We start from the raw sequence: 21,096 nt of genomic DNA, 5'->3' as shown, positions 1-21,096 counted from the left end.
TCGTACCACATAATTCCCAGGACATAACAGTGTCCAAACTTATGACTGAGATGAAAAAGAAGCAGCTATTTCACAGGACAGATGCTGTAGGAAGAAGTAAACCAGAAATGTTGGGAAGCAGAATTTGCCACAAGTATAGCTGAGGCCAAGAACCACTGACCAACCACGGTGATTATAAAAGTCTGATCAATTTCTGTACAAGTGATGGAAGCAGGAAGTAGCATGTCCTTTGCTCTCTGGATGCAAACTAATCTTGAAAAAGACTTTTCTGTTTACTTCAGCCTTGTATTAACAAGCTGGCCCAGTTTGGATGCTGGCAGGGGAATTCTCCATATGAAAAAGATAGTAAACTTTTATCCACCTACCAGGAAGAGTGCTACTGTGCTTCCCAAGATGAAGCCTGCAATGACATCTGAACAGTGGTTTCGATACTCAGAAACTCGGTTGAGCCCTGTAAGGAAGGCAGCACAAAGTGTCCCCAGACACAACACTGGCTTGGCAAGCCGACTGCTCTTGGTCTTGATTGTGCTAGTGATGTACATCTGAAATATCAACAGATTGACCTTAGTCATGTAACCTAGCCCTCTACAATCCAGCACCAATCACCTTATATGATGGTCATCTGTATACAGGTAGTCCTTAACTTGCAACAGTTCAATTACTGACCATTCGAAGTTATAACAGCACTGAAACAAGTTATTTATGCCCGTTTTACACACTTATGACCATTGCAGCATCTCTCTGGTCATGTGATTAAAATTTAGATGTGTAGCAACTTATGATAGGTGCCAGGATCATGGGAATCACCTTTTGCGACCTTCAGACAAGCAAAGACAATGGGGACCCAAGGCGTAACAGCTTGTTATTAGCTTAACAACTGGAGTGATTCACTTAGCAACCGTGGCAAGGAAGGATGTAAAATGTAGAGCAAAATTCATTTAACAACTGTCGCACTTAGCAACAGAAATTTTGGGCTCAATTGTGATCGTGAGGGCTACCTGTATTGGTATGTTACTGCAAGATGCAAGCTTCGAATCTTGGCTCTTGTTCAGATTTCTTACGATTTTTAAAAAGATGAAATTTTCAGAAGAAATTATTTGAATCGTGCATAGTAAAAACACAACATCTCACATTAATTTCTTAAAGGATAGATTAGATTAGATTAGATTAGATTAGATAGATAGATAGATGATAGATGATAGATAGATAGATTAGATAGATAGGTAGGTAGGTAGGTAGGTAGGTAGGTAGGTAGGTAGGTAGATAGATGATAGATAGACAGATAGATAGATAGATAGATAGATAGATAGATAGATAGATAGATAGATAGATAGATAACGCTAATTTTTGAGACTATAATTACAAGGGTGACATGAGTAGGCAGATACTGTAGCACTAAAATAAAAGTGACAGGCTAAATCAGCAAATACAATAGAAACTTCTCCAGCAATTTATGCTTTCCAAAACACAGCCTGGCTTCATTAAGACCTCAACTTCCCAAAATAGCATCATCTCAATAACAGATGCTTTCCAAGTATCAAATGAGGCTGAATGAGATGCAAGCTAAGGTTAGGCCATGTTAGATCAATCTCATGGAGATACAAATTAAGAAAAATAAAAATTGCAAAAAATTTGGGGGATATAATTACAGTGATTGGACTCCTATAATTGTAGTTTGTTGAACAATCACAATAGCTTGGTTAGGATTAGGATTTATTTCATTTATATGCCGCCCTTTTCCCCGAAGGGGACTCAGGACGGCTCACAACCCAGTCAGGGAAAGGAAGTACAAACAGAGGATAAAAAGACAAACAACAATATACAATTTAAAAACACACAACAACCATACCATTCGAGAAGGGGGGCAGAAGCTCTTTAGCCCAGGCCTGCCAGAATAGCCAGGTTTTAAGGGCTTTGTGGAAGGCCTGGAGGGTGGTGAGGGTAAGAATCTCCACGGGGAGTTCGTTCCAGAGGGTCGGAGCAGCCACAGAGAAGGCTCTCCTCCGGGTAGTCGCCAGTCGGCATTGGCCGGCGGATGGAATTCAGAGGAGGCCTAATCTGTGGGATCTGATCGGTCTATTGGAGGTAATTGGCAGCAGGCGGTCTCTCAAGTACCCAGGTCCAATACCATGAAGGGCTTTATAAGTGACGACTAGCGCCTTGAAGCGTATCCGAATACCAATAGGCAGCCAGTGCAGCTCGCGGAGGATAGGTGTTACGTGGGTGAACCGAGGTGCACCCACAATCACTCGCGCGGCTGCATTCTGGACAAGTTGAAGTCTCCAAATGCTCTTCAAGGGCTGCCCCATGTAGAGCATGTTGCAGTAGTCCAGTCTAGAGGTCACAAGGGCACGAGTGACTGTTGTGAGGGCCTCCCGGTTCAGGTAGGGACGCAACTGGCGCACCAGGCGAACCTGGGCAAATGCCCCCCCTGGTCACAGCCGACAGCTGGTGTTTGAAGGTCAGCTGTGGGTCCAGGAGGACTCCCAAATTGCGCACCCTGTCTGAGGGGCATACTGTTTGACCCCCCAGCCTGAGAGATGGAAAACTTGGCCAATTAGTAGGAGGGAAACACACCAGCCACTCGGTCTTATCCGGATTGAGTACAAGCTTGTTAACCCCCATCCAGGCCCTAACAGCCTCGAGGCACTGGCACATCACGTCAACCGCTTCACTGAGTTGGCACGGGGCGGACAGATACAACTGTGTATCGTCCGCATACTGATGATACTTTATCCCGTGCCATCGAATGATCTCACCCAGCGGCTTCATGTAGATGTTAAACAGGAGGGGGGAGAGGACCGAACCCTGCAGCACCCCATAATTCAGGGGTCTAGGGGACGATCTCTGCCCTCCAACCAACACCGACTGCGACCTGTCCGAGAGGTAAGAGGAGAACCACCGTAGGACAGTGCCTCCCACCCCCACCTCCCGCAGTCGTCGCAGAAGGATACCATGGTCGATGGTATCGAAGGCCGCTGAGAGGTCAAGGAGCACTAGGACGGAGGCATGACCTCCATCCCTGGCTCTCCAGAGATCATCGATCAGCGCGACCAAAGCGGTTTCCGTGCTGTAGCCAGGCCTAAATCCCGACTGGAAGGGATCTAGATAATCGGTTTCCTCCAAGGACCGCCGGAGCTGAAAGGCCACCACTTTCTCAACAACCTTTCCCACGAAGGGGAGGTTGGAGACTGGATGATAGTTGTTTAAAACGGCTGGATCCAAAGATGGCTTCTTCAGGAGGGGTCTCACTACCGCCGTCTTTAAAGCGGGGGGAAAGAACCCCTCCCGAAGGGAGGCGGTAACAACTGCCTGGATCCAGCCCTGTGTCACCTCCCTGCTGTTAGCCACCAGCCAGGAGGGGCACGGGTCCAGCACATATGTGGAGGCACTTACGGCTCCCATGGCCTTGTCCACGTCCTCAGGGGTAACAGCTTGAAAATCAATCCAGTGATGTCCATCCAGATTCTCCCTTGGTGCCTCGGCTGGCTCTGCGCAATTGGAGTCCAGGTCCGTCCGAAGCCGAGCAACTTTATACGCGAGGAATTGGACGTAGTCCTCAGCTCTGCCTTGCAAGGATCGCCCGTATCCCTCCTGTTTAGGAGGGAACGGGTTATCCTGAACAAGGCGGCTGGGCGCGACTCAGCCGAAGCTATCAGAGAGGCAATGTGTGTTCTTTTTGTCGTCCTAATTGCCCGGAGGTAGACTCTGATGCTGGATGTTAAAAGTGCTCGGTCTGACTCAGACTTACTGGATCTCCATCGTTGCTCTAGGCGTCTCTTACGGCGCTTCATCTCCCAGAGTTCCTCAGTAAACCAAGGAGCCCTCCTGGATCCACTGCCTTGGATCGTCCGTAAAGGCGCAATCTGGTTAAGAGCATCTGCCGCTGCTGAATTCCAGGCAGCAACCAGAGTCTCCGCCGGACTGCAGGCGAGGGTATCAGGAACAACACCAAGCTCCGTCTGAAAGCCCAAAGGGTCCATAAGGCACCTGGGGTGGAACCACCTAATCGGTTCCTCCTCCCTACAGTGGGGGTTTGGTCTCCGAAAGTCAAGCCTCAGTAGGTAGTGGTCCGACCATGACAGGGGTAAGGTCTCGCTACCCCTCAAACCAAGATCACAACTCCACTGCTCCGAGAGGAATACGAGGTCAAGCGTGTGACCCGCCGAGTGAGTCGGCCCCCGAATTATTTGGGTCAAGCCCATGGCTGTCATGGAAGCCATGAACTCCTGCGCTCCCTCAGAGTGTTCCCCGAGCAAAGGCAAATTGAAATCCCCCAGAACCATAAGCCTGGAGAACTCAATTGCCAGCTCAGCTACTGACTCGAGGAGCGAGGGGAGGGCTGCTGCAACGCTGTTGGGAGGCAGGTACGTTAACAGCAAGCCCACTTGACCCTTGAGGTCCAACTTCACCAGCAAGGACTCACACCCGACAAGCTCCGGAGCAGGAATCCTATGAGGTACTAGAGACTCTTGGATAACAATAGCCACACCCCCACCCCTTCTCTGAGGTCGCGGCTGATGAAGCACCTGAAAACCCTCTGGGCACATTTCAGTGAGGGGGACTCCTCCCTCCGGGCCCAGCCAGGTTTCAGTAATACATGCCAGGTCTGCCCTCTCGTCTAAAATTAGGTCCTGGACGAGGGGAGCCTTGTGAACTACAGACCTGGCATTTAGCGACAGCAGCCTGAGACCAGGGTCCTGATTACTCACGCCATCTGGCCTTGGAGTGGGACTCATAGGGCCGGAAGGAGGGATCTCTATGACGTAGCGACGTAGCGTAGGTTCCCATAAAATGGTAAGCTCTAAAGCAGGGGTCCCCAAACTTGTCAACTTTAAGACTTGTGGACTTCAAGTTGAGTCCACAAATCTTAAAGTTACCAAGTTTGAATGTCCATTGCTCTAAACCATGATTTCCAAGTGCCAGCTCACAGAAATGCCACTGAGACTTAGCGTAAATGACTGAAAACTGAGTTGCACTAAATTCATCACACAGAATGGAATCACAGTTCTATTCAAATGTCTTCAAAAAAATAAGCAAAAAGGTGAATCAACTGTGCTGTATAAACAAAGTACTGAGGAGACAAAAATATCTGTACAAATTCTGCACAGGAAAATCTGTTCTGCATCTTTACCATTATATTTTTTATAATAAAAGCAGCCCAGAAGACCAGCTCAAGAATCCAAAAGATCTGGACAGACTTGAACATTAGGCCCTATCTAATAAAATGAAATTCAACATACCGTATTTTTCAGAGTATAAGACGCACCAAGATTTTGAAGAGGCAAATTTTAAAAAAGTTTTTGCACTCTGTAGATCTCCCAAAAATGGCCCATTTTTCACAAAAACGGGCCCGTTTTTTTTCCTTCAAAAAAAGGGCATGAATAGCCTTTAGGAGGCTTGTAGAGTGCTCATGAAAGGTCCCCCCCCCACAAAAAAATGAGCAATTTTTCAAATGGGATGCATAGCCTGTAGAACGCTCCTGGGGTGGGGGCAAAGTTGAGCAAAAAACAGGCTGTTTTTCACTCATTTCTGCCCTCCCCAGGAGCACTCTGACAACCTCCTACAGGCTATGAACGGCCATTTTGATGAAGAAGTGGGGTTTCTGGAGGTAAAAAATGCTGTATTCAGTGTATAAGGCACACCCAGATTTTCAACCTCTTTTTTGAGGGAAAATGGTGCATCTTACACTCTGAAAAATGTGATAGATAAAAGTTAAGGTTTTACACTTAAGCAAGGAAAAACAACTGTATAGGTATATACTAGGTGAAGCTCGACTTAATGCCAATAACTGTAAGAGGGATCTTGGAGTCCAAGTGGACAAGCACTTAAATATGAGTCAGTGGTGCGTGGCAAGCACCCAAAAATGCTAATGCAATCCTGGGCTGCATTAACAGAGGGATAGAAGATCACATGAAGTTCTAGTACCACTTTACAAAGCCTTGGTAAGACCACACTTGGAATTTTTGGTCACTCCAATATAAAAAGGATGTTGAGACTATGGTTTAGGGGGCTGCAGGCCAAAACATATGAAGAATGGTTATAGGAATTGGGTATGTCCAGTCTAATAAAAAGAAGGACTAGGGGAGACATGATAGCAGTGTTCCAATATTTGAGGGGCTCCTACAAAGATGAGGGAGGTCAAACTATTTTCCAAAACACCAAAGGCAAGATGGAAAACAATGGACGGAGCCTAACTAAAGAGAGAAGCAACCTAGAACTAAGGAGAAATTTTCTAATAGAACTATTTACTACTGGAACAGCTTTCTTTCAGAACTTGTAGGTGCTCCATCACTGCAGGCATTTAAGAAGACACTGGACAATCATTTATCTGAGGTTAAACTAGTAAACCTGCAATGTCCCTTTCAACTCTATTATTCTATGTTTACCACTGTGTAGAATTCAGAGCTTCTTCAAAATAAGAAATATAATGAAAATCATTACTTTGCTTTGTTTATCGATGAACACCCAAGGTACATATAAACTAGGTATATATTTTAAAATACAATTCATACTGATTTCATAAAATGAACCAGTTGTAGTGCATCTATTTAGCAGTTTATAAATACACACTTTCACCATCTGCTAGGTGACAGATAATTCTGTGAGCAAAGTGATTTTATTGGGCATGTACATTGCTCTGGAGGGGATAGTAACAGTAATTACTTCTCAAAAGCCTCCCCCCCCTCCGTTAATTATACATCTCCACATTTCAAGGCTGAGTAAGCACAGCAATCAGTCTCTCTCTCTTTCTCTCACACTCACAAACACTCGCAATACACACACAAACACGGAATCACAAAATAGAATCACGGATGGCATATAGCCTTGAGTAAAAGATAGTTCACAGTTTTGGTGAGCTATGTATCAATATTTTCTCTATTGCGAACAGTTTGAAATATTAAAAAAACCCTGGGCCTTTCCAAGCAATCTCTTTTCATCACAATGAGATTGAAAAGGGTTAGAAAGGGATACTGGTAATTTATATTAGGTTTTTCTCACTCCCCTCTCCCGTTCCTTAACATTTCTGCCTTTCCTCTGAGAAGCAAATTAAATGACTCCACGGGGGAGTCAGAATGTAAAATGAGATAAGAACGTTTTACTCTCCTACTCTGCTGGAGCAGTTTTATGTTCCCCAACTGATGAAAATCATCAGTTTGCACACACATCATTGTTGTTCCTGCCATGCCAACTGCTCTTTCCTCATCATGTAAATTACCACACTTTTTGGAGTATAAGACACACTCCCCCCCAAAAAAGGAAAGTTGGTGCATATTATATACCAAATATGGCCATTTTGGCCTTTCAAAAAACCCTGCCCCACGTGTCCCGTTTTTGCCAAAAATGGGGCTTTTTCGCAAAGAAAGGGGTGTGCAGAAGGTTTGGGAGGCCTGCAGAGTGGGGCTGGGGAGGGCAAAAACAGGATGCATGGGAGGTTGGGAAGGCAAAAAAAGATACCTGTTTTTCATAAAAATGGGATGCGCATAGGGCTTGGGAGTCCTGGGGCTGGGGAGGGCAAAAATTATTTTTTTTCTTGTTTTCCTCTTTGAAATCTTGGTGCATCTTATACTCCAGTGCATCTTATAGTTCAAAAAATATGGTATTATTATTAAGTTGGGTAGATGATGATTAAATACCAAACTAACTGCAACAATCCAGATGACTACTAGATAGCAGAAAAGAAATACAAAACATCATCAACTTTTTACAGGTAATCTCAATTTATAACCATGATTGGGACCAGAATTTCTGTTGTTAAGCAAGGCAGTTGTTAGCGAAAGTTATGCCCGATTTTACTTTTTGTCACAGTGGTTAAGCGAATCGTGGCAGTTGTTAAATGAATTACACATGGTTGTTAAATTAATCTGGCTTCCTCCATTGTCACACTATCCTCCAAAGCACCTGAAAGCAGGACAAGAAGCAATGGGTAGAAACTAATCAAGGAGAGAAGCAACTTAGAACTAAGGAGAAATTTCCTGATAGTTAGAACGATTAATCGGTGGAACAACTTGCCCCAGAAGTTGTAAATGCTCCAATACAGGAGGTTTTTAAGAAGAGATTGGACAGCCATTTGTCTGAAATGGTACAGGGTTTCCTGCCTGAGCAGGGGGTTGGACTAGAAGACCTCCAAGGTCCCTTCCAACTCTGTTATTCTATACTACTGACTTTGTTGGTTGGAAGCTGGCTGGGACAGTCCCAAATGGCAATCACCTTACCCGGGTGTGCTGCAGCCTTTATAAACACAACCCATTTGTCATGTACCCAAATTTTGATCATTGGATTGTGGGGATGCAGCAGCAGTTATAAATTTGAGTACTGGGGTTGTAAGTCACTTTTTAAAATTGCCACAATATTGTAACAGTCAATAAATGGATGGTTGTAAATCAATGGCTACTACCTTGATTTACTGCCACCCGGCAGTTATTGAAATTTTTGCAACATGGATCAAAAAGGAGGAAGATAAGAATATTGGGAAGTCAATATATGAAGGTGAAGGAAGGGCAGTGAGGTTTGTGATCTCGGAAATGCTCGGCGAAGAACCAAATTAAACTCCAGAAACACAGAAATGAATTCTGCACAATTGAGCAGCAAGATGAATTTAACTATTAGGAAGAACTGGTACCTCATGGGAGGAACTTACACAGGGCCCAAAAGCGTAAGTTAACAGCTTATAAACTATAGTTCAGTTTGTCATGAAATTGTTGCTCGTATTATTACGAACAATGCCCAGGGAAACTAAGCAACACAGCTCAAATAATTGTTAAACAGCCAAATAAATTTATAGCACTACAAGACACAAGCTGAAGCAACGACCAATAGTTCGGACATATTTGTTTTCCCAAAGAATCAAACTTGTACAGCATGGATTTATTAAAAGCTTTTTGCTGTGACAGCCAGATGCAATATTTGAAGGCAATATGCCGCTGAATCTTAGCTGTTTCTACAACAAAGCAAAGAATATGGGAATCAAACAGAGGAAACATAATACCCTAATTTGGGGGTGGGGATTTGATGCATTTGAGGGGACATGACTGGAACATAGCCCTGGAAGATTACAGCTTATACAAAAGAAACAGACTCAACAGGAAGGAAGGGATCATTGTATTTCTATGTAAAGAAAGCAGATGCCTGTACAGAAATTCACAAATAAGAGCACAGAAATCCTGCTGAGATCAGTTGAGTAAGAATAAAAGAAGAGAGAAACAAAAGAGATATCACTGTGGGATTTGTGTAGACAGGCAGAAGATATAGATAAGGTCGTCTCAAGAAAGCAAAATTTTCAAAGGAACACATGATAGCAACAATGGAAGATTTCATCCATCCTGACATGTGGTGCAAATTTAACCCTGCATTTTTGTCAGAAGATGGCTGAAATAACAAAGAGTTATACTAAGTGTTGGGAAAGATCCTGGTTAAAAATTTAAGGAAAAACCTTTTAATTAAGAATCAATGAAGGACATTTGATCCGTGGGCAGACTAGAGATTACTGTTGTGGCTTATAGTAGATTAGAAGCCATTGTGGATTTTCTGCAACTGAAATACAATAATAAACTGTTAGTTAACAAAGGGCTTTGAAGTTTAACTCCATGGTTTGTTTTGCTTGTTAACTTTGCTTTTTTATATATACAGAAGATCAGGGGTGTCAAACTGGTGCCCCGCAGGCCGGATGCGTCACACGCAGGCCACACCCACCCCAGCTCCCCAAAGAGAAAAAGCAATGTGAAACATCACGTGACAGGGCGAGTGTGACATTCAACTAGGTGGACAGTTTGTATGTTTGCTTTTTTTATCTTTATGCACATACAATTTTTTGTGTGTGTGGGGGGGTGTCGTCTGGTTTTGTTTTGTTTTTGTATTTTTTTTTTTTTAAATTGGAGTTTGCATTTTAACGTTTTGAATTTAAAAAAATCTTAAATTGCCCTCAGAAAGTACTCTAAGTAGTAAATGACTTCATATTCATAGGCTTCATAGAGCCTGCTATTCTGGGCCCCATTGAGCATTTTTATAAATAATCTAGATCGGCAAGTTGAGAGGATAATAGGTAATTTTTTTTTTCTAATCAAAGATTCTTTTATTACATTTTCATTTTCCTTTATACAATCACTTAAATACTGTGCAGTTAAAAAAGAAGAAGCAATAAACAACTCATAACACTTCTATCCTACATACACCCTTCCTTCTACCCCTCCAACTTTCATTTCTCCCTTCCAACAATCCCCTCTTCTACTTACCCTCCCCCTCAGCCATTCCTTTCTCCCCTTCCCACCATCTCACCCTCCTTACATTCCCTTCTCACTCCCTCTTAATTCCCCCCTCTTCTTTCCCTCTACACCTCGCTTCAGTGTATTTCTAGTATTCATTGGTCTATTTGTTTTGTACTAAAACAAAAGAAAAATAAAAGGAAAAGAAAGAAGAAAAGAAAAAAAGAAAAAAAAGCAACAGTATCCAAGTGCATTCATTGTTCTGAAAATTGAGTCTATACTTCCACCCTCCCCCCCCACCCACCCCCTGAACCCCCCTCCCTGACCCCCTTCCGACTTCCCAGGTCCCATTCCCGGCATCGTTCTTTATCAAGCAAAGTCTGGAGTATATTGAAACCAAATAGATTAGAAGTTACAAAATAATAAAAAATAATAAAAAATAAAGAACAAAAAAGAAAAGAATAATAAAAAGAAAAAGAAAAAAGGAGGGGGAGGTAACCCCCCCCCAGAAAGAGAAGTCAATATACTCTCTAACATTAAACTCAGCTTCTCATTATTTTTAAAATTTTAAACAATGTCTTTACCTGCTTCCGCATATAAATTCTATACCTCCCATCCTGCCTTTACCCGTGTCCGCATATATATTTTATCCTCATCCATTGCTCCTCTCATATTTACTCCACCCTCGTGTAGACTCTCCAGATAATCTTTCTTAACCTTGTATTCAAATAACAATTTAAACAAAAATCAGCTTACATTCTGGATCAAGATAATCTAATTGAACTTTCACTACCCTTCCATCTACCCCACGCACCCGACTCCATTCATCCCAAACCACAATCCAAGAAAACTATGATCTCCGCTCTCCTCACCCCAAAGAATAGATCATGCGCAGTTTAAATTAAGATTCAAACAAGTCTTATATAAGTCCCATATAATATATGTCCAAATTCAGCACCGCTTCTTTCAGTCTCAATATCTCTTCATCGGTATACAGCTTTGTCATTTTATACCAGACAGGAGTCCTGAAATTTTATTCAAATTAAAAATTTAAGAAGTATTTTAAAGGCATAGCTGGATCTTTATTCTTTACTCTTCTGCCCTTCCGGAAAGGGAAAGCAACACCCGCCGCCTTGTAGCCACGTGTCCCGCTGCTTATCTTCTCCTTCTCCTTGTCTTTCTCCAAGTCCGGATGAATCAGGAGGTCCCGCCTTCAGGGTTTTGTAGTAAAAATCTCGGGCTTCGCAAACAGAATTGAGACGATATTTTTGGTTCTCAAATGTGACTGTGATACCAGATGGCACTTCCCATTTATATTGTATCTGAGAATCTCTGAGTTTTTCAGTTAAGAAAGTGTAGTCTCTCCTTGCTCTTAATATTTGAGATGGTATTTCTTTAAAAACAATCAAGTCCTGTCCATCGATTCGCAGCCTGTTATTGTAAAACTTCTGTATTATCGCATTTCTGGATTCTCTTGTGGTGAAATATATAATTATGTCCCTCGGAAGCTGTCGTTGTTTTGCTACACACGAGTTCTGGCGATAAATTTTTTGAATCTGCCAATCAAAGTTAAATCCCGGACTTCCCACCGAACGTCTGAAAGCTTCAAAAAAGGTCTGTTTCAAATTCTCCTGTTCCTTCTCACGCAATCCTCTGACTCTTATTGCAAACGCAGTCTTATTGTAATTTATCATAACGAGTTGTTTTTGAGCATTTTCAACTTCCTGTTGTAACGTTTGAATTTTAGATGTCAAATTAGAATTAGTTTTTTCCAAAAGTTCCAATTTGTCCTCCATTTCAGAAACATAGCCTGTCATAACAGTCATAACTCTGATTGTATCTTCCCTTATTTGAGCAATCTTGGCGTCCAGTTTATCATATAAGTCGGATAAAAGTTGTTTAATTTCCTGTCTGAACTCTTTAAGGGTTTCAAAAAGAAATTCTTGCGTTAAGAGATCTCCAGTGGAGGGCGTGGGAGGCAAGGGCAGCGATTTTGTAACAATTTCTTGAGATGTATTATTAAGGAAACGCTTAGACTGCTTCGATTTGGGAGCCATTATAAAAAACGCACAAACAAACAAAGTCTCTGCTCCCCTCGGTTTTAAATGGGATACTATTTATAGATTTTTAACAGTTAATAAGGAGAAGTCTTCAGGAGAATAGAGCTGATTGAGTGTGTCATATATCAAACGCAGAAGCTATAAAATCGCCATCTTGTAACGCAGCTGGATAAGAAAGCCTTTTACAAAATTGAAGCTGGTATTTTGAGTAGTAATAAGAAAAAAAAATTTACAACTTCAAGTTAATATTTGGTTTTGAAGCCATTTCAAAATTTATCTGCCTGCAGTTAATAAAACTCTATTGCCTGAATATGCAGCTTTAAGTGAAGAGGCTGAATTCCCCTTTTATTTTGAAGTTAAGGCTTGGCAAAACTTTCAGTGAGTAAACATTGTAACAAGACCGTTCAGCAGATTCATCACCATTTAACTTCCAGATAAGCAAAGTTAATGAAGGAGTAACATTCTTGTAGAAATAAAGCTAATTAAAAAGCTTCTGCTGGCCTATTGTGAAACCAAAACATGTGATAAGCAATCTCTTTTGTTTTGGATTCTTGTGAATTCTTGTGAGGATTAACAAAAAGTGTTCATTATTACCGGAGAAACCAGCCTGCTCGGCGCCATTTTAAAAGCCTCTAAGTAAATAATTTTTCGGAGGAGAAAAAGAAAAGAAGCTAAAATGTTGATAAACAATTATTGTGCACGGAAATGGATTCAGCTCGTGATAAGATTAAATCAAACAAAACTTTGAGCAGAGTGGGGGAGTCTTACTTTGTCCTGCACAAGGCAGTTTGAAGTTCCCAGCACGGACAGCCGTTCTGCCTTGGGCTAGCCCCCCTTTCCTTGCAAGCACAAAAGCTGCAAAAATCGAAGAGCATTTGCCAGCAAAACAGTTTCTTCTTTCCTTCTTGCCTGAAGGATAAGAAAACCTGATAAGACGTCAGATGGAAGATCCTCTAAACAGGTACGTAGCCAGGAATTCGGAGGCAGCTGATTTTTTGCTGCCACCACCAGCAAGCTCCTCCCAGGAAGCCTCGATAATAGGTAATTTTTCAGATGACACGTAACTAGAAGGTGTAGCTAACAATTTATTATTTTTTCATATATTATTGAAAGGTTTAAAAACAGGAGTAAAAATTATTACAAACTAAATGGAGTAAGAAGGGAAAAAGGAAGAAGTAAAACAAAAAGCTAAAGTGCAGTAAGGATAGAAGGTAGAAGAAAAATAGAAAATAAAGAAAAAAGACATAAAGAAATTGCTTCTGATCATCTTTACAGCAGTTCCTCTAAAATTACATTGTGATTCTTCTTTCTGCAATTTATCCACTCTAATAATCAAAACCATAAGTGATAAGCTTATTTTTTTCGTCTTCAAAAAGTTCATAAGGGGCTTCCAGTTAGTAATGAGGAGAGGCTAACACTTCAGAAGTTAAAGAAAGGATTACAAAACATGGGCCTCTAGGCAGGTGTGAACCTAGGCAAAAATAAATAGGATAGATTTGAGCAGGTTAAAAAAGTGTAAAATTCTTTATCTGAGATTAAAAAAATAAAAATAAAGGAGAAGACCTGGTTTGACAGTAATACATGTGGAAGGGATCTGGGTGCTCTATCAGATCATAAGCTGAAAATAAACAAGTGAACAGTGTTGTTATGCAGCTGCTAACAAATTAAATGCTCTTTTAAGATGCATGGGATGCTGCAACAGTCGTAAATGTGAAAAAGTGGTCATAAGCCACTTTTTTCCAGTGCCGTTGAATTGTTGTATGTTGAGAACTACCTATATGATTGTGATATGATGCAGTCCAACAAGACTGGCATGGCAGATCTCTGTGATTCCGCATTTAGGCCTTAAGAGAAATGAGAGGGCGTTAAAGCAGTCAGAAATGATAAGTGAAGCACACAAAACAGGTAAAAATAGAACCTCTTTATATACTTACTGTAGCATACAAGGCTGAATATATGCTTAAAGCAGCATGTTTGGATGGAAAAGATCTTCTTGCTTTCTCAATCACGTCTTGGTTGCCAGTGCAGATATTCCCATTGTTAACAAACTGGTGATGCGCTCGGCAGTCACTCCCAGTATAGTTGGGTTTACACACAGTCAAGAAATAGGGTGCCAAGTTGCCCGTCACTACCTGGCCAGCATTTACAAATATGTTGGTAGCAAAAAGACCAAATGCAAATACTCCTGGGAGAAGAAAAAAAGTAAAAGAACAAGAAAAGTGGAATTATTATTCAGAACTGAAACACGATAGACATGGAAGAAAAATAACAGCTTCTTTCCCCCTCCTGGGGGGGAAAAAACCAGGGGGAAGGAAAATTTGAACAGGAAGAAAAAAACTGAAGGTCAAGTCCAAATTATGTATGATGAAGATATGCAATCAAATCTCTTGAGATTTAAAAATAAGGATAAATGTAATTAAACCGAATGTGGAGGCTGCAAAAACTATATAGGCACAAAGACATTTGAATGTACTGGAGCCCTTCAAAGTTCAAAGTTGCCTAATATTATTTTATGTTAGTGTTGGGCTAGTTCAAAGTATGGCTTTTGTTCAAATTAAGTGCACCAACTGCCTAGCACATATAAAGAATGAGAACCCAGCTTTTATTAATGTTCTGAAACATAATATGGATATGTACGTAGAGAAAAATGAAGAGAGAGATGAAGCGAGTCTTCTTCGAGTAATCAATTCAGAATTGTACTAATGAGGGCAGGAAAATGGTTGGATCTAATGAAAATTCAGAACATTAAGATAGCTGAATACGCTATGATTAAATGAAGCATGGATAAGTGTTTTGGGATGGAAAGTTTATACAATCTCCATTTCTCTACTGGAAAATTGGAAAACATTTTCATTATTTTCTCAGTAAAACCTTTTGTCAGTAAACAATCCCAGTTTAACGGGTAGACTTTGCCACAATTAAGAGATTGCAGAAATAGCTCGTATATGTGGGTATATGCATTATTTTGTATAATAACACACAGTTATTATAAATATAAGACAGTTCCTCAGGTCAGCCAAGGAGGAGGAGGAGTAATTTCTGATACTTCTTCCCAGCTTCCCATAAGCATTGTCAAAGGAGAAGTCAGAAGCTCTCATTCCTATTTTTTTTGCCAATCCATGGTCATTCTGCTTCTGTTTAGGTAAAGAAATATCTCTGAAAGGATGACACAAGGTGGCCACAAGTAGTTTACTTCCTAACTAGAGGTCATGCTAGCTGCTCATAAAAACTGGCATTCAACAATATCTGTAGGCTTAGATGTGTTGATTTATTTATTATTTAATAGTACAGGAATACTGTACGTCCATGGTATCAAGTTGAGTTCCTGGAGATTACCTTGATATGACCATGTAGTTTTCTTTGGCAACAAAATGAAAGTGGTTTCTTTTGATTTTTTTTCTCATAGCTCTTGTGGTTTCCCATCCAACGTCTAAACAGGTGAGACTAGGCTTAACAATTCATGATCATTGACCCGAGCCTCTTCAAATTTTGTTTTGTATTCTCATATTAAGAGTAATAATACGCCTTTTATGACAAAAATAATCCATCTTCTTTAATCACATCAGATGCTTTATTTTTAAATCTCTGTTATCGGGGGATTCTGCCTCTAAAATAACGATCCACACAAAGAAAGTGTTTTCCATCTAAGGAGCTACATGTTGCAGAAGCTTATATACGAAAGCCATGAAAGCCATCTAAACTGAAGCCACTTTCACATTCAGCCCAGCCTATCGAACCCTCTAACTACAAGAAATTAAAGAAGGCAGACAGAAAGAGAAAATACTTGGGATGAAGACTAATAGAAAGCTGAAGCTGCTGAAAAGCATATCGGCCAATAATAAAACATTTAGCCATACATCCATAGCAGAAGTGCTTTTATCAGAAGTCCTGCAGGTGAGATTGTTTGTAGTTTAGATTTCAGCAGCACAGTGAAAGCACTTCCTAGATTTTCTAATGCAGTGGTTGCCAACCAGTGGTCCATAGAACATTGGTGGTCCATAGAAAATTTTGGTGGTCCACAGAAAAATTATTTGCATTTTTATATTGCACTAAATACTATTTATCTTTTTATATTCATATTAGTGGTCCGAGGGATTTAAAATTATGAATTTAGTGGTTCCTGATATCTGAAAGGTTGGTGAACCCTGTTCTAATAGACTCTTTACCTCTTATCAATGCAATAGAGATTGCTTAAAATACATATTTTTAAATCATTAAAATATGGGTTGTTTTTTATTTCTTGCAAGTGATGTCTTTCGTTTCGATTACTTTATTCGGAAAGAAGCAAGCTACCCGTGAAGCAGGAAATCTTAAGTTCTATTTTCATTTAAAATGGATACACACAAGGAAGCCCCTAATAAGACACTAATTCTACAACTCAGTTTCCTCCTGCAAGATGGGGATAACACTACTAGGCTGTTAATACGATTTAGATAATGCATGTGAAGCACAGAGTGCATGAAATGTGCTAAACCCAATTCCTTGGACATAGTTCAGCCAGAAAAGAATGTAATTATTTTGTTTTGCTCATGAGAACACAGGGAATGATCATAATGGATTGAGAGGAGTCAGAGTCCTATTGAAATAGTAAAAGAACTTGATTTGCTGCCTAGATCCAAATTTCTCCCAATTCTTTCACAGAATTAAGATTTCAGCTGAATCAGAATATCTTTTCACTGGAAGCACATGGAAGCTAGACCTTCCTGGCTCTTCCTCCTCTCCCAGAGCCCTGCCCCTGTTCCCTAGCAAGAGCGTGCAGCTGTGTTAACTGCTCTTATACAGGTAGTCCTCGACTTATAACAGTTCATTTAGTGTCTGTTCGAAGTTATGTCACTGAAAAAAGTGACATTATTTTTTTTGACACTTAATAACTGTTCAGCGTCCCCTTGGTCATGTGATCAAAATTCATACACTAGGCAATTGATTCATATTAATGATGTCGCAGTGTCCCAAGATCATTTTTTAAGACCTTCTGAAAAGCCAAACCAATGGAGAAACCAGATTCACTTAACAACCATGTTGCTAACTTAGCAACGATTGTGATTCACTTAACAACTGTGGCAAAAAAGTTGTAAAATGGGGCAACATTCACTTAACAAATTATCAACAGAAATTTTCAGCTCAATTATGGTCACATGTCAAAGATTCCCTGTATTTCATCTCTTCATGCAACTTTTGGAAGAAAATCACTATTTTATTTTTATAATCCATTTTTAAAGGATGCCTCTAGCTGGGAATTCTATTTCAAAAGCCACTGAAAATCATGACTGCTACAGGAAACTAATGGAAAATAAAAATGATGGTTGCCAGCCAAAAGTCATCAGAATGACAGGTTAGTAGTTGGCCTCCCATAGTAAAATTGATTTCTTAGTTGTGAATGGAAAAAGAAGAAAATAGTTTTGCCTTTCTTTTGTCACAGGCCCTTTGAGAAAATCTGTCTCTGGCTATCAATCAAACTGTACAAGGCCTTCTATCTCACTAAGCTTTATGAAATGTGATTTGTTAGGTGTGAAATATTGTGCCACAAAAATGCTCCCCCCACAAAAAAGGCTTCCTGTCTAAAGAAAGACTTTCAAAACCTTGGAACTAGTAAATTCTCCCTCCCTCCCTCCCCCCTCCCCCCCACACACACTCCCTCCTGGAGAATTCTTACATGTGATCTTAGTGCATAAAAATATATGAAATTGTTCGGCTAAAGGATGCGGTGGTGAGACCCCTCCTTAAGAAACCATCCCTGGATCCAGCCATTTTAAACAACTATCGCCCAGTCTCCAACCTCCCGTTCGTAGGGAAGGTTGTTGAGAAGGTGGTGGCCTTTCAACTCCGGCGGACCTTGGATGAAGCAGATTATCTAAATCCCTTTCAGTTGGGTTTCAGGCCTGGTTACGGCACAGAAACTGCTTTGGTCGCGCTGATTGATGATCTCTGGCGGGCCAGGGATAGAGGACATTCCTCTATCCTAGTGCTCCTTGACCTCTCAGCGGCCTTCGATACCATCGACCATGGTATCCTTCTGCGACTGTTACGGGAGGTGGGAGGCACCGTCTTAAGGTGGTTCTCCTCCTACCTCTCGGACAGGTCGCAGTGGTGTTGGTTAGAGGACAGAGGTCGACCCCAGAATGAGTGATAAAAATCGCCTGCCGGATGGTGTGGAGGCTGTGGGAGGGGTTATAGGGTCTACGGTAGCGGGGGTGGGCCGGAGCATTACGGTCACTATGGGGAGGTGAGGGTACGACGGGAACTTCAGGGCTAGCCATTACCGGGGAAGGAGGGTTCGCTACATCACAGAGATCCTTCCTTCCGGCCCCGTTAGTTCCACTCCAGGGCCAGGTGGCGAGAACTGTCAGGGCCTTGGTCTCAGGCTGTTGTTGCTAAATGCCAGGTCTGTGGTTCACAAAGTTACCCTTGTCCGGGACCTAATTTTAGACGAGGGGGCAGACCTGGCATGTATTACTGAAACCTGGCTGGGCCCGGAGGGAGGAGTCCCCCTCACTGAAATGTGCCCAGAGTGTTTTCAGGTGCTTCATCAGCTGCGACACCAGAGAAGAGGTGGGGGAGTGGCTGTCATCGTCCGAAGGTCTTTAGTTCCTCGTAGGATCCCTGCTCCAGAGCTTGTCGGGTGTGAGTCTCTGTTGATGAAGTTGGACCTTGGTGGTCAAGTGGGTTTGTTGCTAACATACCTACCTCCCAACAGCATTGCAATGGCCCTCACCTCGCTCCTCGAGTCAGTAGCCGAGTTGGCAGTAGAGTTCCCCAGGCTTATGGTTCTGGGGGATTTCAACCTGCCTACACTTGGCGAACGTTCTGACGGGGCGCAGGAGTTCATGGCTTCCATGACAGCCATGGACTTGGCCCAAGTAATTCGGGGTTCGACTCATTCAGCTGGGCACACGCTTGACGGCGCTTGGAGAAATACCTGACACTATCGTCCACAATCCAGTGGAGTCCTTGGTCACTGCTTGGAATATAGCGGCGGCGGGGGCTCTAAACCGGATTGCGCCTTTGCGACCTCTCTGAGGCAGCGGATCTAGGAGGGCTCCCTCGTTTACCGAGGAACTCCGGGAGATGAAGCGCCAAAAGAGATGCCTAGAGCGCCGCTGGAGGGCCAGTAAATCTGAGTCAGATCGAGCACTGATGAGAGCCTTTATCAGAGCCTATCTCGTTGCAATACGGGCAGCGAAATGTTCGCATTTTGCCACCCTTATTGCATCCTCTGAATCGCGCCCAGCCACCTTGTTTAGAATAACCCACTCCCTCTTGAAAGGGAGGGATGCGGATGACCCTTTACAAGGAAGAGCTGAGGAATTTGTTCAGTATTTAACGGATAAAGTCGCTCGGATTCGGACAGAGCTGGATTCCAATTGCACGATACCAGCCGAGGTACCGGGGGAAGGTCTTGAGCATACTTTATGGATTGAGTTTCAACGTGCTTCTCCTGAGGAAGTGGACAAGGCCATGGGAGCGGTGAGTGCCTCCACCTGTATACTGGACCCATGTCCCTCCTGGCTGGTCTCGACCAGTAGGGAGGTGACACGCGGCTGGATCCAGACTATTGTTAACACCTCTCTTCGGGAGGGAAACTTCCCGCCCCTCCTAAAGGATGCGGTGGTGAGACCCCTCCTGAAGAAACCATCTCTGGACCCAGCCATTTTGAGCAACTATCGCCCAGTCTCCAACCTTCCCTTTGTTGGGAAGGTTGTTGAGAAAGTGGTGGCCTCTCAACTCCGACGGTCCTTGGATGAAGCTGATTATCTAGACTCCTTTCAGTCGGGCTTCAGGCCTGGCTACAGCACGGAAACTGCTTTGGTCGCGCTGATCAATGATCTCTGGCGGGCCAGGGATAGGGGTCACCCCTCTATCCTTGTGCTCCTTGACCTCTCAGCGGCCTTCGATACCATCGACCATGGTATCCTTCTGCGACGGTTGCGAGAGGTGGGAGTGGGAGGCACCGTCCTTCGGTGGTTCTCCTCCTACCTCTCGGACAGGTCGCAGTCGGTGTTGGTCGGAGGGCAGAGATCGACCCCAAGGCCCCTCAACTACAGGGTGCCGCAGGGTTCAGTTCTGTCCCCCCTCCTATTTAACATCTACATGAAGCCGCTGGGTGAGATCATACGCCGGCACAGGGTTAAGTACCACCAATATGCAGATGATACGCAGTTGTATCTGTCTGCCCCATGCCAACTCAGCGAAGCAGTAGAAGTGATGTGCCAGTGCCTGGAGGCTGTTAGGGTCTGGATGGGAGCAAACAAGTTGGCACTCAATCTAGACAAGACCGAGTGGCTTCTGATGTTCCCTCCCAAAGATTGGCCAACTATTCCATCTCTCAGGCTGGGGGATGAAATTATACGCCCCTCAGAGAGGGTTCGCAATTTGGGAGTCCTCCTGGATCCCCAGCTGACTTTAGAACACCATTTGTCGGCTGTGACCAGGGGGACCTTTGCCCAGGTTCGCCTGGTGCACCATTTGCTACCCTACCTGGATCGGGAGGCCCTTCAGACAGTCACTCACGCCCTTGTGACCTCAAGACTGGATTATTGTAATGCGCTCTACATGGGGCTGCCCTTGAAGAGTGTTCGAAGACTTCAGTTAGTCCAGAACGCAGCCGCGCGAGCGATTGTGGGTGCACCCAGGTACACCCACGTTACACCTATCCTCCGTGAGCTGCACTGGCTACCCATTAGTCTCCGAATCCGCTTCAAGGTGCTGGTCGCTACCTATAAAGCCCTATATGGCATCGGACCTGGGTACCTGAGAGACCGCCTCCTGCCGATTACCTCCCATAGACCGATCAGATCCCACAGGTTAGGTCTCCTCCGGATTCCATCCACCAGCCA

The 21,096-nt window shown here is 42.9% G+C and overlaps 1 protein-coding gene across 2 annotated transcripts in view; it reads right to left on the bottom strand.

Annotated features, from left to right (window-relative positions):
* The window catches only part of PLPPR1 (phospholipid phosphatase related 1), a 218,419-nt gene that overhangs the window by 2,863 nt on the left and 194,460 nt on the right, over positions 1-21,096 (bottom strand). For both annotated transcript variants that reach the window (XM_087716191.1, XM_087716192.1), the window contains 2 exons: positions 14,197-14,447; positions 366-542 (listed from right to left, as the gene is read on the bottom strand). In XM_087716191.1, the coding sequence (XP_087572317.1) occupies positions 366-542; positions 14,197-14,447 (428 nt within the window). The remainder of the gene's footprint in view (positions 1-365; positions 543-14,196; positions 14,448-21,096) is intronic.

The sequence above is a fragment of the Thamnophis sirtalis genome, unplaced genomic scaffold (assembly GCF_051295495.1).
Source record: "Thamnophis sirtalis isolate CommonGarterSnake01/CBP01778 unplaced genomic scaffold, rThaSir2_p1.2 scaffold_5, whole genome shotgun sequence".
Classification (NCBI taxonomy): domain Eukaryota; kingdom Metazoa; phylum Chordata; class Lepidosauria; order Squamata; family Natricidae; genus Thamnophis; species Thamnophis sirtalis.
Note: the sequence above shows the minus strand (reverse complement) of the source record. Positions and strands in the feature narration are given on the sequence as shown.